The following is a 14,762-nucleotide window of genomic DNA, read 5'->3' as shown; positions in this document are numbered from 1 at the left end:
TCTAGAGGCTCGAAAAAAGGTCTAAATCAACGCGGGCATCCAGGCCGGACGGAACCATCGCGGTCCGACCAAGAAAAACGGTCCCTTGAATTGTGTTGAATTCACTCCACGGCTTGATTTTTCTTCTTTGTACTATCCTCTGTCGTATAGCCTGAAGAAGCCTTGGTCGGAAATACCTAAGCTGCAAGGGCTTTCTTGGATTACATACCACACACAGGACTATCCTGCACCCTTGACGTTGTCTCGCCGGCCGTGGGGCTGTGAGGGTCAAAAGGCTTCGGGCGTCGTAACGAGAAGTCCTGGGTTTTTTCGGGCTATTGACAGGTCCGGTTATTGCAATCGGATACCTGTATCCGTCTCAAGCCCCAGCATCATTACTACTCCTCTCACACCTCCCTAGCGCATCCCACCTTGTTAATTCAACGGATCTGCTTGTTTACTCAGCCCTGTCGTCAGTATCTGATCACAGGGGTGGCTCATTCAACTCAATTTCTAGCCAGGATCCAAGAAAGTGGTGCTGCCTTGCAAGTCTGATTGATTCGCAGCCCAAAGCTCCGAATAGGCCCAGTCCAGCTACTTTTCAAGAGATATTCGCCACTCGGCACTCTACCTGGGGTTCAAGCTTGGAGAAGATTGAATACCTTGCTAGAAGCTTTTCAGGGTTCTTCTTTCAAGTCGTCATCTGCCCCCCAAATTCCCACCGTTTGAAACAGCATCCTACTTGGCTTGGCTGTCAGCTGAGTCGTTCCTCTAGACGCATTGCTACACTCTTGTTTTATTGAGTCTGCGCGCTTTTCTACATTCTACATTGTCTGGTGAACCAATTGACCTTTGGTTTCTCTTTTCGTCTCGAGGAGGGAGGATAATTCGATCATCCACAGTCCACAGCCAAGGCACTTATGCACATCTTCATTGCCCAATACCCTTTCGCATTCCTCGGACCATTACCTCCGGAAAATCCACATTGTATCTGCAATTAGATATTTGATACCAGCTCTACCCATTGGTGTTAAGGATCGCAAAAGCATCACCAGAGCAGGACTTGCCTGACGAGTGTGCTATTTATCGGCTTCTTGTACGGAACAAGCATTTTGCGCTTCTTTTTGTTGAAACAAATCGCCTAGCCGCATCGGAAACGCGGTCATTATTTCAGCCCACTTCACGAAGAATCGCGGAGGTTCTGCAGCACTAATTAGCATCCGCATTTATTTTACGTTAAGCAATATTCGACTTCAGTTCAAACCGATAGACCGATAGACCTAGGATACGGCTTCGAGTACTCGTATGACCTAGTCATCGATAAAAACTCTGTCTACGTTGACATCCTCGATCAGCTTTTGCAGAAGGCCAGAAGACCGGAGGCCAAAAAAATCGCAGTTTTGGCACTTGAATATCCGCAGCGAATATCAAATGCAAAGCGATTCTGTGAGCCGGACACAGGATGCTGGTCAGCTTGACGCTCCTCGCCAAACTCCTACATTTTTGTCCGCCAACCCGAACTCAAATTCCGACGAAGCTAGTGAATTACCGCCAGCTGCTGTGGAACAAGTCCAACACCAATACCCCTATCAACCTGGCCCCTTGCAGCAAACCCCAGCGCAAGCTACGATGGCATACCAACAACCGCAGGGCCACCAAGAGGCTTTCGACCTAGCTCCGATGAATAACACGTTGCTCGCCATTAATTACCGACCACAGTATTCAACTCAATATCTTCAAGGCCATAGCCAACCATTTAGCTCAACCACATCACCGCCCATGGCTCATCAAATGACCCCTATGCCACAGTATGGTGGTGCAGCCATTCCGATGCCAAACCAAGCATATTATGTCCAACAACAGCAGATCCCTCAATACTATTCAACCAGTCACCTATCTCAGGTCCAACACCCAATACCGGTGCAGGGACGCCAGGATATGGTTTACTATCACAACCAGATGTTGATGAGTCCTGCTCAAACGAGCTTCTACTATCCCCACAATGGCCAGTATTCAGGCCATCCACCAGCAATGCCTACAATGGTATCGGGAGTATTTGTAGATGGTGTTTCGAAATCTCAATCTCGCAGTCCTCCGCATCAGGCGAATGGAAATGTTGCTGCTAGAAGACCATACGACCAAGGTAGACCAACCGTGAATCAAAAGCAACTAGACAATCGGGAACTGACCCAAAAAACAGACGCGCCTTCAGCAACGCAGAATACAGTCCGGGGCCCTCCAAGAAAACCGCGACAGAGCGGCCACGCTCTTTGGATCGGTAACCTACCACCTCAGACCAACCTAATGGCCTTGGTTCATCACGTGTACCAAGTAACACCCGGAATGGAATCTTTATTCCTGATTTCCAAGAGCAATTGTGCCTTCGCCAATTTTAAAGATGAGTCTGCTTGCTCCACTGCACAACAAAATCTACACGATTCCAAATTCCAGTCTGTCCGACTCGTCAGCCGATTACGAAAAAGTGCAGTTGAGGGTTCCACAGGTAGCACCGTGCCTACTGGTCCTGCTGTTAATTCGACGCCATCAAAAACACAGGGAGGCATTGACATAGAGAGTGTTAATGATGACTCGGAGAAAAAGAATCCTCCTACAGAGTCAGAACTTGTTGCCAAACTCGCTTTACCAGTGGCCAGGCGCGATAGTAAATCTCACCAGTACGAGGACAAATTCTTCGTCTTAAAGAGCTTGACAACGGAAGATTTGGATCTAAGTGTGCAAACCGGTATTTGGGCGACGCAATCACACAACGAGAACAACCTCAATGATGCGTTTCAGGCAAGTCGGCCGATAAGTGAACTAGGACTTGATATATGTGTGGTTAATGTACTAACTGACTCGGTATAGGCCGCGGATAATGTTTATTTGATATTTTCAGCTAATAAATCAGGCGAGTATTTCGGATACGCACGTATGATTTCCGAAATCAACGAAGATCCTGCCGCCGCAATCAAGTTCGCACCAAAAGTTGCATCTACTGCCAATGTCGATCTTCCGATAGCGATTCCCACAGATGCCACTGAGCATGCCCCCAGGGGCAAAATCATAGATGATTCCGCACGAGGCACAATATTCTGGGAGGCGGAACGAGACGATTCTGAAACCGAATCTGATATGGAGAGCGAAAGCACAAGTGACAACGCCAATGGTACAGAAGATGAAACAAAGACATGGGGAAAGCCATTCAAGTTAGAATGGCTCTCCACCAGTCGTCTTCCCTTCTTCCGAACTAGGGGTTTGCGGAACCCTTGGAATTCAAACCGAGAGGTCAAAATCGCTAGAGACGGCACCGAGCTAGAGCCGGCTGTTGGGCGAAGGTTAATTGGTCTGTTCAACCGCGTACAGAATCCAACCATTGTTGCAACTTCTGCACGTGCACAAATGAACTTTGCGCCTGGATATCCAATGATGCGACCATATTAATAGCAAATGAATCATCCGGGTGGGTTTTCAACCAGGACGGGTGTACTCTACTACGCAGTCAGGGCAGTCACTGGAAGCAAGAGGTGAGGCGAATTTTGGAAGGGAATCTTGGAATGGAATCGAACCAGCGCGTCAGTCGGTGCTGGGGCTAGGGCGGGTTTGGGTAGATCAGAGAGGTGAATCATTAGGTCTGCATACGGATAATGACGATGATGATTATTTCTTTCATATTTCATGTGATGGGGGGTTAACGAATGTATATCCGGCAGATTGGTCAGGATTTAGGCGCGTCGAGCGTCTTTGGGAGATCAAAGGCCATGTCCTCGATTATGAATTCAACAAAAAAATGCTGCTTAAGAAAACTGAATCGATGCCATGTTATCCCATACAAGCCTCAAGGATAACACATCATCGGGAGTTTTAAGCTCGTACAAGAGAAGATACTCCTGTATCCTCGTTAAATATTGATGAATCGCGAGAATTGCATCAACAGATGAAGTTGGATACAACCGTGGCTTGTGAGTGGCGATGCGTTTTGATACGACATCTATGAACGAGATGTGGCTGGGCAACTGTCACACGGAGTTTACTCCGAGTCACGTCGCTGATGGTGCAAGGAGAGCTGTCGCGAATCACAGCACCCCAACGACGAAGCTATATTAGAGACTTGATTAAAGCATTTCGGCGCATAAAGTGAGAAGATCGTTCTTGTCCCTACTTGGGACTACAATTACAGTTAATTTCGGTATGCTACATTTCTCTATCTTGCTATTGATCACCTCGACAAGCAAGCGAAGCTCTTCAGGTCGAATTTGTGCCGGTGACGTCATTTCACTGTGGACATTTATGTACGTACTTGGGCCATTGCTGTCTTATTCAGCAGCATGTGCAGGGATCCTGCAGGTACAAGGTACCTCCACTGTGTGCTTGCGGCCGCGATGGCACAAAAATCAGTGAGAGCTTAAGTTGATCTGGAAACCTGGATACTTAGCAGGTTCGTCAAGAAAAAGGTTTTTGGAGCGGCATATGAGCGGGTAGTACCGGGCGTCTTGATAGCAAATGGTTAATTCAAAAGCTCGTTGTTGGTTGTGCGTTGAGAACAGGACCAGTCCGGAATACTTCTACTGGCTTCTCGAAGCTTCTAGGCGTCACTGTCATCATCTAGTGTCGTCGAACTCTGTAATCCAGTGCCAAAGCCACCGAACACGCAATGCAGCTGCTTCCTAATTGATTCTAGATACATCTAGTATATTCAACAATGTTCGCAATTGTTTGTTGCCTGGTGCGCCATTTGTCAGTACACCTTTCTGCAGAGGTATAAAACAACAGCAATGACCCCGTACATGATGACTTTCTTTCTCATCAGAACACACAACAAGTTATCTTATGCAACCTTGCAATAGAACATCCCTTCGAAGAATCTCACAAAAAGTGAAGCGATCTTCCTCTTTCAAACCCATTTCAACCACATCAACACACAAAATGGCATTCTTCCCACGAACCTTTTACAATAAACAAGATCGCTCCTTCACACCTCTGTTCCGTCTGCTCGACGACTTTGACAGCTACTCTCGTCAGCAGAACCCAAAGGCCAGTCGTCACTGCTCAGTCCGACAATGGCAGCCAAAGTTTGACGTCCGCGAGACCACGGATGCCTATGAGCTTCATGGTGAACTTCCTGGCGTGAGCAAGGAGAATGTCAATATTGAGTTCTCTGAGCCTCAGACCTTGGTTGTTCGAGGCCAGGTCGAGAGATCCTATACCGCTGGCACTCCCCCAGCAGTCCAGGTTGAGGACACTGCAATGAGCGGCGATCTCCCTAACGCTGCTGAGGAGCCCAAGAATACACGAAAGGCCACTGTTGAAGATGAGGAGGACGAAGAATGGTCCAACGCATCACACTCCCGCCCCGGAACGCCAACTACCACCACAGCGGAAATCGAGAAGCAGCCTGAGCCCGAGGAGAAGAAGGTCGCCGACAAAGCCAAGTACTGGCTCACAGAGCGCAGCGTTGGCGAGTTTTCTCGCAGCTTCAACTTTCCCAACCGCGTCGATCAGGACGGAGTGACTGCCAACTTCAAGGATGGCATTCTGTCCATTGTCGTGCCAAAGGCTAAGAAGCACGAATCCCGCCGCATCGCCATCAACTAAGGCAATACATGTATATCGGAAATGAATGATTTTGCAACTGCACTTCAGCTTTCTCACATGATGGCGTTTGGTGGCATGGGTTTGGTTTCACGCATGGAATAACAGACAAACAGACAGCTTGCTTGTACTATAGCACTACTACAAATTAATGAAGATTGATACAACAATCACTTGCCTTTCGATGACCGTGCATGTTTGTGAGATGAAATTACAAGTTAGTAGAATTGGAAGTGGGCGAGTGACCGCAGAATTGTTGCCTCCCACTTTGATTGATCACGTGTCTTGGCGTCTAACGGGTGGAGTTGATGCCTGACCTGCGACGCGTGTTAACGCGCTTGTCATATCAACACCATTACAAATCTTCACGGCCTCAGGTTGTTTCTCACTTCTTCGCCCTCGACCCAAATTGCAACTTTTTACCGAGGATTGGTCGCTTTGTTGCAAATTTCATACACGTCAAAATGGCTGACGAATACGACGAAGCCCAAGCGGGTGACGATGGTGGCATGACAGGACCTGGAGCTCCCACGCCGCTCACAGCCTTGGAGGTAACTTATCTTATATTGTACGCGAGTGAACGAGGGTATTGACCTTCAAACTCTAGGGAATTGCTGGTTTAACAAAACGCGACATTCAACTCGTCATGGATGGCGGATTTAATACGGTGGAGTCTGTGGCATATACTCCTCGTCGAATGCTGGAACAAATAAAAGGCATTTCGGAACAAAAAGCACAGAAGATTCTGGGAGAAGGTTCGTTGTTTTAATCACTTCTTGCGGGTCTTTGAAACTCATTCCCTTCCAAGCCTCCAAACTTGTTCCCATGGGGTTCACGACCGCCACCGAGATGCATCAGCGACGAAGCGAACTCATTTCCATCACAACGGGATCCAAGAACTTGGACACACTTCTCGCGGGCGGCATCGAAACTGGCTCAGTCACCGAGTTATTTGGCGAATTCAGAACCGGAAAGAGCCAGATTTGCCACACGTTGGCTGTGACGTGTCAGCTGCCTTTTGACATGGGCGGTGGTGAGGGCAAGTGTCTGTATATTGACACCGAGGGAACTTTTCGACCAGTGCGACTCCTTGCCGTCGCCAACCGCTTTGGGCTATCTGGAGAGGAGGTTTTAGACAATGTGGCTTATGCTCGTGCTTACAACTCTGACCATCAGCTTCAACTGCTGAATCAAGCTGCTGCCATGATGTGTGAGACCCGGTTCTCATTGCTCGTCGTTGACAGTGCAACTGCTCTGTATCGTACAGATTTCTGTGGTCGTGGAGAGCTATCCAACCGACAGACACATTTGGCAAAGTTTATGCGTACGCTACAGAGATTGGCTGATGAGTTCGGAATTGCTGTGGTGATCACCAACCAGGTTGTCGCTCAGGTCGACGGTGGACCAAGCTCCATGTTCAACCCCGACCCAAAGAAGCCCATCGGTGGCAATATTATTGCCCACGCTAGCACGACTCGTATCAGCTTGAAGAAGGGACGCGGTGAGACAAGAATCGCCAAAATCTATGATAGTCCGTGTCTGCCTGAGAGCGATACGTTGTTTGCTATCAATGAGGATGGTATTGGCGACCCTGCTCCGAAGGATATGGAGAAGGATTAGGTATGAGGTTGGCCGAGTCTGATTGGGTTTGCATGATATAGGCGTTATATTGGTGTCTTTGTTGTATCTACATATTTATACTCATAGACAATACGAATCGTGATGTCACAGATATGAAGATACTTCAATGGAATCTACGACATACAAAATACTCACCAATGAATTGTTTAATAGGAATACGAGATGATTTTTCCAAGTGTTCTTATTCACAGTTATACTTCAACAGTCTCGATGCTATTTACGGTAAATAGAATTCAGGCGGTATAGCTGCCTTTGTTGTGCTGTAGGGTATGGTGGTGGGGAGCTGATTTCTATTTTGGGTTAGCGTCGTCTCGACGTCAAGTTTCGATCTGAATTTCTGCCATCTAACGCGATCACCTCTCGCCAGCAACCGTCCCAACACTCACAAGAATCTGCTTCTCTCCCTCCACCCCTATTAACCAGGGACCGGGATTCCTTTATGGAGGCGAGATGGATTCTGGCGACATTCAATATCTCTTCAAAGAGACCCGCTTGAACATCGAGCCTCCTGCGCCATCGTCGATTGTGAGCATCCGGGTGCCCTCGAAAAATGGCAACGGGCGCAGCCAACGACGCACTACCCACGAATCATTATCTGAGGACGAGACGACGTTTCGATTGAAAAATCTATCCATCAACTCATCAATTTATCATCGCAAATGGCACGATACGCCTCGCAGCTTCCTCTGGCGAGTTTTGGAGGACGGAGCTGTATTGAGCATTCGAGCCGCCGACGTTTGCAAAAAAGACAAGACTCCCGATGCGCCTCTTGTGCTAAACTTCAACTTTTCCGTGCCGATTCAATCCGGTTGTGTGGCATTCTCTGACCCGGAAGAACACGATGCGCTTTGCGTTTATGTGCTGGACCAGTCTTCGCAGCTGTACACTTTTACGCTGCGACCCGAGTTCTTCAGAAAGAGGACAGCCATCGATGCGGTTCTTTCAGAACTTTGCAAGGTTCAGTCGCCGGCAGGACTTGGCTTCAAGAGCCCACATAGGTTGGTGGCTGTGACGGCCAATACTTTACTCGTTACAGTGAGCGATGGTGGAATGATTCGCTTTGACAAGACAAAACATGATGACTGTGAGTTTGTCTTGAACCTTTGTCATTCTTTTTTTCTAACGAGGTGTAGCATCGTCTGGTCTTTGGAAGGAGTCATTCTTCAACGTTCAAGGCTGGGCTCAAAATCTACGAAGTTTGTTGCCATTCCAGGGGAATCATACGATCAAGCACGGAAAAGTCAATATGGAATACAGTGCTGCGACGTCCATCGAAGTGACAGATTTTGGGCTGGAAGGCTGTCTTTTTGCCATAACAATTTGTCTCGACCACCGAATTCGTATTTGGAATGTTAATGATGGTCAGATTCTTTTCACTGGTGACTTACTCAACGTGGAGCGTACGCCTCAACAGGTTGGAAAATGGTCCATCGACCCCTCTCAGTCAAATCTGGTTCAACTAGTTGGACACAACCAGGGACAACGAATTTGCGCCACGTACTCTCCCATCGGCGTGGGCGAATTTAAGTTTTGGAAGATTATTGCCAAGGACGCACACACTGTCATTGTAGAAGATCTCTTCCCAAAGACCACGCTAATACCATCTACGCCATCATCTTCCGATATCTGGACGCTGGCTGACTTCATTCTTGCGTCACCTGCGGAAGGGTCTATTAACCTGTGGACGCTGTGGAAGAACAACATGTCCTACAGAGTCAAGCGACTTGAGCTGGATAGAAAAAACATGGCGCAGTCGTGGGAGGAAAACTGGGATGGCGTGTACCCTGACGCTGGAACTATGCCAGTTCAAACGTCCGGGCCGTGCGACTCAACCGATGTGACAGAGAAATGGCTACAGTGCATTCTGCAACCAGGACGATTTACAAAGGCAACACTCGAGACAGCTTTGTCGATATACGAGCGCGGCCTGGGGACATCAAAGGATGGCAGCAACGGCAAGGGTCGTGGTCTTGCTGAGTCTATTTGCTCAGTCTTGGGTGCAACGGCTTCACTGGAGCGCGGCGCATCGGGGGCCATGGATTACGAGCAGTTTAGAGCATCTGGTGAAATTCAATGGCGCAGATTCTACAGACTCTTAGCCGAGCTGGACCGTCAGCGTGGAGAGGCTATTGGTTTGGCCTTTGATCCCGAGACTGACATGGCTTGGGTAATCTGCACCGATCTTGTCTCTGCCATCCGACTATGCAGTGATTTGGAGCGGCTTTATCACAATCTTGGCTCTCCTGATGAGGAGAACGCTAGCAAGGCGGCCCTGGTTAACGCCGCGCTGTCCTTTGTGGACGGTTTCTCAGACAATCATGTCCAGTTAGCTCAGGCTGCATTAAGACAAGAAATCTTCGACGAATCATCCAAAACCGATTTGGAGCGCATCCAGTACTTTTCCGACAAGGCTGGCTTCTGGAGGGGCATCACTGATGAGGACTGTGCACAGGTTGTTGATGTGCTCGGCGCTAATTTCGCCATTGTCGACGACGATTTGTATGCTCATGTTTTAGACCTGATGGCTGCTCCCTTGGAAGCGAGACGGCGGCATTTACGTTACCCCTTGACGGAATTTGGGCAGAAACTCGTTATGAAGGGCGTTCAAGATGCCATTGCGTTGCAATGGAATGTTTGCTTCAGCCAGGTAATTCTTCTTGTTCACATGGAGTTTGAATTTGACAATGAAGAGGACGCCTTGCACAACCGTGTCGATATTGGATCAGTATATCGGAAACTCATCAGCGCACTTAAGAGGCTGGGACTCTTGAAGTGGCTGGCACATACCGAGTTGTCAATCCCTCTGTCCCATGGCGACCGAGCGTCACAGTCCAAGAAGGTTGGCGACGACAGCACCCAGACAGTGACTGCTCTCGAGGCCAACCTCGGGCACCTTCTCGGCTTTGATAATCTCAAAAAGGAACCTCTCTCTAGCAGCCTCGCGGATATCATAACAAACCTATGTGCGCCAGACAGCGACATCGAAGTCTCTCCGGCACTTATCCAATGTGCACTCATAAAACAAGACCGAGCCGATTTGGCTCTTGAGCTTGTTCCGTTTAGCGACCAAAACCCATTCTCTGTCTATGTGCTGGGCCGAGTTCAATTGGCACTCAACGACTTTGAGTCAGCAGCAATCAGTTTTAGAAGGGCAGCCATTGGAATGGGTAAGTTTACCTTCTGGCGTTATGATAGCGTCAATATTGACTGACAGTTTTAGGCACTAAAACAGTCCCCAGCGACAGACACAGCTGCGGGCTCTTGGGAGATACAGAGTGGAATCTCCTCAACAACGGCCAGGCAATGTATTATTCCCACATTGTTGCGCAATACGAAGCACAAAAGGCGTATTCATACGTGGTCGACTTTGCTAGGCTGGCGATGCAATTCCTGGATGCTGTCAAGGATAGTTCATCTGCGAAGGTTGAGATGCTGAGTCGTCTATTCAATGCTGCTTTGGTCACATCACAATTTGAGCTCGCTCACACAAGCCTGCTCTCCATCAAAGACGATGCCTTGAAGCACTCGAGCCTGCGAAAGCTTGTGGACAAGATGTGCGAAACATGTCACAGCATGGAACTGGTGTCGTTGCCTTTCCCCGGCCTGCAACAAGAAGTAGATGACATACTAGCCGACCGGTGCCGAAATTCGACCGATGTAGTGCAGGGATTCCCGTATCATCAAGTGTTGTACTCATGGCGTATCAAGCGCAACAATTACCGCGGAGCTGCATCAGTTCTCCTAGACCGCATCCAGAAACTAAAACTGGCCGGCGAGGGGGATAAGATTACGGGCGACGATGTTTTGGATACTCCGGTGACACGCCAGTACTTGCTTCTTATTAATGCCCTCAGCTGTGTTGAACCACAGCAAGCGTGGATATTCGACGAGGGAGCACCAGCGCTCCACCAAAATGGAGATGGTGCCAGCAAACGAAAGGTGGTGTCGCTGGCAGATATTCGCAAACAATACCAGAATGAGCTTGACAGAATTGCGGCGATCCAGAACAACCAATTTGGTTTCGAGGCGGGCGATGTAATGGAGTTATAAACGGTATGCTAGTGTGTGAATTGAGACGGCAGAGGCATGTGTAAAATATTTTTTGGCAGAAATTTTCACGATCTAGATACCTTGGGACGAAATGGTACGTGAGGCATTACGAGGAAGGTTAATAAAGAGAAAATAACCATGTTTGAATATCTGTCTGTAATTTTCAGGATGGTGGCCCACCCATTGGCTTGCCAGCCGACAGGAAGAATATCGCCTCCTTCAGTAACTACCCCTAACGCCGAGCCCTATGCTAGAAGAACACTTGGGAATTATAAACATGTGACAAAAGCAAAGGGGGCCCCTTGGTGCATGGTCCTCGGTCTTGGACCCCCTATCCTTGGGCAGCAGCAGCTTGAGCGGCGGCTAATTTGGCTTCGTTGGGAGCCGGAAGAGGCTGCAAACCGCCGGCGGTGTTTTCGGCGAGGCCGTCGGGAGCTTGGCGGTACAAAATGATTTCGGATTGCTTGAAGTACCGACGGGCATCTAGACATGTCAGCGACACTGTGACTGCGCTGGGATATACGCACCACAGAAAAAGGAGTAACTCACCCTCATCAATCAGGACCAAACTGAGGTAATATCTCGTCGAGAACTTCTTATTCACATCCCGAAACGTAGGCGTCAAGTCGAAACCTCCCAAGAACAGCCTAATAGGAATGGTCTCCCCCCTCGACGGCGAACCGTCCATGATCTCAAACCTCACCAGCGTCTCGCTCTCGTTGTACTGATTCGGCGCGGCGCCCGTCGTTTCTCTTCGAATAATGGACAGCTCCATGTGCTTAATCTTCAGCCGGACCAACAAAAAGTAGATGCGGCCGACAATGACATCCTTGAGGTGGTATTTGCTCTTGCTGTACTCGAACTCGATGTGAAGACAGTCCTCGATGCCGACGTCCATCTTAATGCTGCTATTCATCTCGGGCGGAATGCGGTAGCTGTAGACCCAAATGTCCTTTTCACGAATGACGTCGGCCATGCGGCGGGACACGGTGACGCGCACAAAGTACCGCAGCTTGACGTTGATGCCGTTGTACGACTCGTACTGCTTCTCGACGTTTTTGAAGTTGAAGTCGAAGGTCTGCGGGTGTTGCAGCTCACCGGGGGCGGCGAGTTCTTGGTTCAGCGAGAGGAATTCGTAGTGGTTGCCACGGTCAAAGAACATTTCAATGGTGCCGATGAATTGCACCTTGATGCCCGTGTGCTCGAGGCGCTTGCCATCCTTGGGGCGGACGGTGACGGCACCCTTGACGGATTCGCCGTCCATGTAGAGGGGAGCCTTTTCGCGGCGGTTCTTGTCGAGTTTGACGTCGACCATGGAGCGGTCGTCGGCATCCTCGAGAACGACGTCGATGTCGACGGGGGTGGAGAAGAAGTACGACATTATGGGGAAAAGAGGACGTACACGGCGCCTTGGGAGTGTTGACGGAGGCGGGATGGCACACGAGGAGTCCGCGAGGAGTCCGCGAGGAACAGATGGGCGCCGGTGGAGGTGAACTGGTGATGTCGTGGTGATTCGTGAAGGTGTGTCAACGACGCTGACGTACTGTTTGGGACGAATGGGGGATCCGGAGCTCCCCACCGAAGCTCGGATGTTCGAGACGGAACCGATCGATGAGCTGTCTCGCTCGCCCAAAGGTGAAAATTACGTGATGTGTCGACTGAAATAACTTCAATTCTATCATCTACATTTGAAAGTCAGACAGTGGAAAACCACCATGATTTTATTTTGACTTTTATTGGATTGACCTGTTGACGCGGAATGGTTACAAGTCAAAACAACCTGGAGATCTATCAACCAAACATCAACCAAAGTGGGCCCTGGAGTATCGGATGAGTCACGTGTGAGATCACGTAGCTCGTTTCGCCCCCCCACCACCTGCCCTCACGGCTCAATCTCGGCCACCCGCAATTTCTGTGCTCACGTGAAGCGAGCCCTAGAACTTTTCCCGCCCACACGATTTCGCCAACAATTTGTCGTGACCGCAGCCGACGACCTACGACAACCTCCTCACCTCCCGACATCCACAACTCACAACCGGCAGGATGAAGTACATTCATTCTCAGGAGATCCTTGAAATCCCCGAGGGGGGTACGTACCAATTTCTTACTTTGATCGATTCCGAAAAAAAAAGAGTCCAAACTGTCCGCTGTATTTTCGAAGTTGGAAATTTTGATGCCCGCCAGTCCGACGCTGCAACGAAAGATATTAAATTGAAAGACAAGGAGAGGAATTGCATTTGGAAAACCGACACCGAACGACTGGCAGTGGTATCGAAAATTTCCGACGACGAATTCACGGCGCAATTTGGACCGAACGGCAAATTTATTTCGTAACACGACACTAACACACCTATAGTCAAGGTTGCCATCAAGACGAGAATCGTGACCGTCGAGGGTCCCCGAGGTACGACACACTAACAGCGACATGGCCTTCTGTGAAAAAAAAAGCCACCCCATCAGCCAAGGACCTTTTCTGACATACACGAATAGGCAAGCTCGTCAAGGACCTCGGCCACTTGGCCGTCAACTTCGGCCACCCCAAGAAGAACACCATCTCGATCGAGATCCACCACGGCAACCGTAAGAATGTCGCCACGCTGCGTACCGTCCGATCGATCATCCAGAACATGGTAATCGGTGTCACCAAAGGTTTCAAGTATAAAATGCGATACGTTTATGCTCATTTTCCCATCAACGTCAACCTGGATAAGAGCAACGACACCGGGCTATGGGAAGTCGAAATCCGAAACTTCATCGGCGAGAAGATTGTCCGCCGGGTCGTCATGCAGGAGGGTGTCGACGTCGAGCTGTCCAAGAACCAGAAGGATGAGCTCGTCCTGTCTGGCAACTCTCTGGAGCGCGTGTCGCAGAGCGCTGCCGACATCCAGCAGATCTGCAAGGTCCGCAACAAGGATATCCGAAAGGTGGGTTTTTCATCACTGTTGTTTTTCCTACCTCATCAGCGGGGTGTAAAGAAGGGAGGAGGGCAGATTGTTGACCAGCCATTGTGACAATCTGTGTCTGCAACCAGCCGTAACATGTTGAGGACTGATTTGCTAACGCTTGGGTTGCAGTTCTTGGACGGTCTGTACGTTTCCGAAAAGGGCAACGTCGTTGAGGAGTAAGATTGGGAGGGGCACGGACACGGAATTCTTGTTTCTTTTGCGTTTCTGGGTCTCAGGAGTGGCGACGGTTTAACCATTTGCATGTCACGTAGCAAAAGGGCTACAAAAGAAACTGATTAAAAAGTAACGATTTTTTGTGCATGACTGTGCCTTGTTTGTGTTGTAGGAACTGTGAGGCGGTATCATCTGTGATGGAACTTGATCCAAGCTTGGAGAGAAAGTGGTAAAACACTCGTGTCAGATTGGGGCTCTTTCGAATCGCTCCATCGTATCGATGCGTTCCATGACGACGCCAGTTGCACAAAATTATAAGACGAAGAAGCAGGACGGAAAATTGGAACCAAATGTGGTTGGTGTCATGTCCATTATAGGCGCAAG

At 49.2% G+C, this 14,762-nt stretch overlaps 6 protein-coding genes across 6 annotated transcripts; 5 read left to right on the top strand and 1 right to left on the bottom strand.

Moving 5' to 3' along the window:
* Nucleotides 1–1,410: 1,410 nt before the first annotated feature.
* Nucleotides 1,411–3,420, top strand: CPSF30 (30-kDa cleavage and polyadenylation specificity factor 30; the record flags this gene model as incomplete). Its single annotated transcript, XM_066131546.1, has 3 exons — nucleotides 1,411–2,122; nucleotides 2,180–2,775; nucleotides 2,845–3,420. The coding sequence occupies 3 exons, from the start codon at nucleotides 1,411–1,413 to the stop codon at nucleotides 3,418–3,420; spliced, it is 1,884 nt and encodes a 627-aa protein (XP_065987586.1).
* A 1,482-nt stretch (nucleotides 3,421–4,902) lies between these two features.
* Nucleotides 4,903–5,571, top strand: hsp30_2 (heat shock protein; the record flags this gene model as incomplete). The annotated part of the gene is made up of 1 exon (XM_014691009.1): nucleotides 4,903–5,571. The coding sequence occupies one exon, from the start codon at nucleotides 4,903–4,905 to the stop codon at nucleotides 5,569–5,571; it is 669 nt and encodes a 222-aa protein (XP_014546495.1).
* Nucleotides 5,572–6,032: 461 nt separating this feature from the next.
* On the top strand, nucleotides 6,033–7,188 carry rhp51 (DNA repair protein rhp51; the record flags this gene model as incomplete). Its single annotated transcript, XM_014691010.1, has 3 exons — nucleotides 6,033–6,119; nucleotides 6,176–6,323; nucleotides 6,377–7,188. 3 exons carry the CDS (start codon nucleotides 6,033–6,035, stop codon nucleotides 7,186–7,188), a joined length of 1,047 nt encoding a protein of 348 aa, XP_014546496.1.
* A 471-nt stretch (nucleotides 7,189–7,659) lies between these two features.
* NUP120 (Nucleoporin NUP120) lies at nucleotides 7,660–11,259 on the top strand (the record flags this gene model as incomplete). Its single annotated transcript, XM_014691011.1, has 3 exons — nucleotides 7,660–8,293; nucleotides 8,343–10,376; nucleotides 10,430–11,259. The coding sequence occupies 3 exons, from the start codon at nucleotides 7,660–7,662 to the stop codon at nucleotides 11,257–11,259; spliced, it is 3,498 nt and encodes a 1,165-aa protein (XP_014546497.1).
* Nucleotides 11,260–11,590: 331 nt separating this feature from the next.
* Nucleotides 11,591–12,640, bottom strand: vps26 (Vacuolar protein sorting-associated protein 26; the record flags this gene model as incomplete). Its single annotated transcript, XM_066131545.1, has 2 exons — nucleotides 11,591–11,742; nucleotides 11,809–12,640. 2 exons carry the CDS (start codon nucleotides 12,638–12,640, stop codon nucleotides 11,591–11,593), a joined length of 984 nt encoding a protein of 327 aa, XP_065987778.1.
* Nucleotides 12,641–13,302: 662 nt separating this feature from the next.
* Nucleotides 13,303–14,384, top strand: RPL9B (60S ribosomal protein uL6; the record flags this gene model as incomplete). Its single annotated transcript, XM_014691013.1, has 4 exons — nucleotides 13,303–13,348; nucleotides 13,616–13,663; nucleotides 13,750–14,183; nucleotides 14,334–14,384. 4 exons carry the CDS (start codon nucleotides 13,303–13,305, stop codon nucleotides 14,382–14,384), a joined length of 579 nt encoding a protein of 192 aa, XP_014546499.1.
* Nucleotides 14,385–14,762: the final 378 nt, after the last annotated feature.

The sequence above is a fragment of the Metarhizium brunneum genome, chromosome 6, assembly GCF_013426205.1.
Source record: "Metarhizium brunneum chromosome 6, complete sequence".
NCBI classification, from domain to species: Eukaryota; Fungi; Ascomycota; class Sordariomycetes; order Hypocreales; family Clavicipitaceae; genus Metarhizium; species Metarhizium brunneum.
Note: the sequence above shows the minus strand (reverse complement) of the source record. Positions and strands in the feature narration are given on the sequence as shown.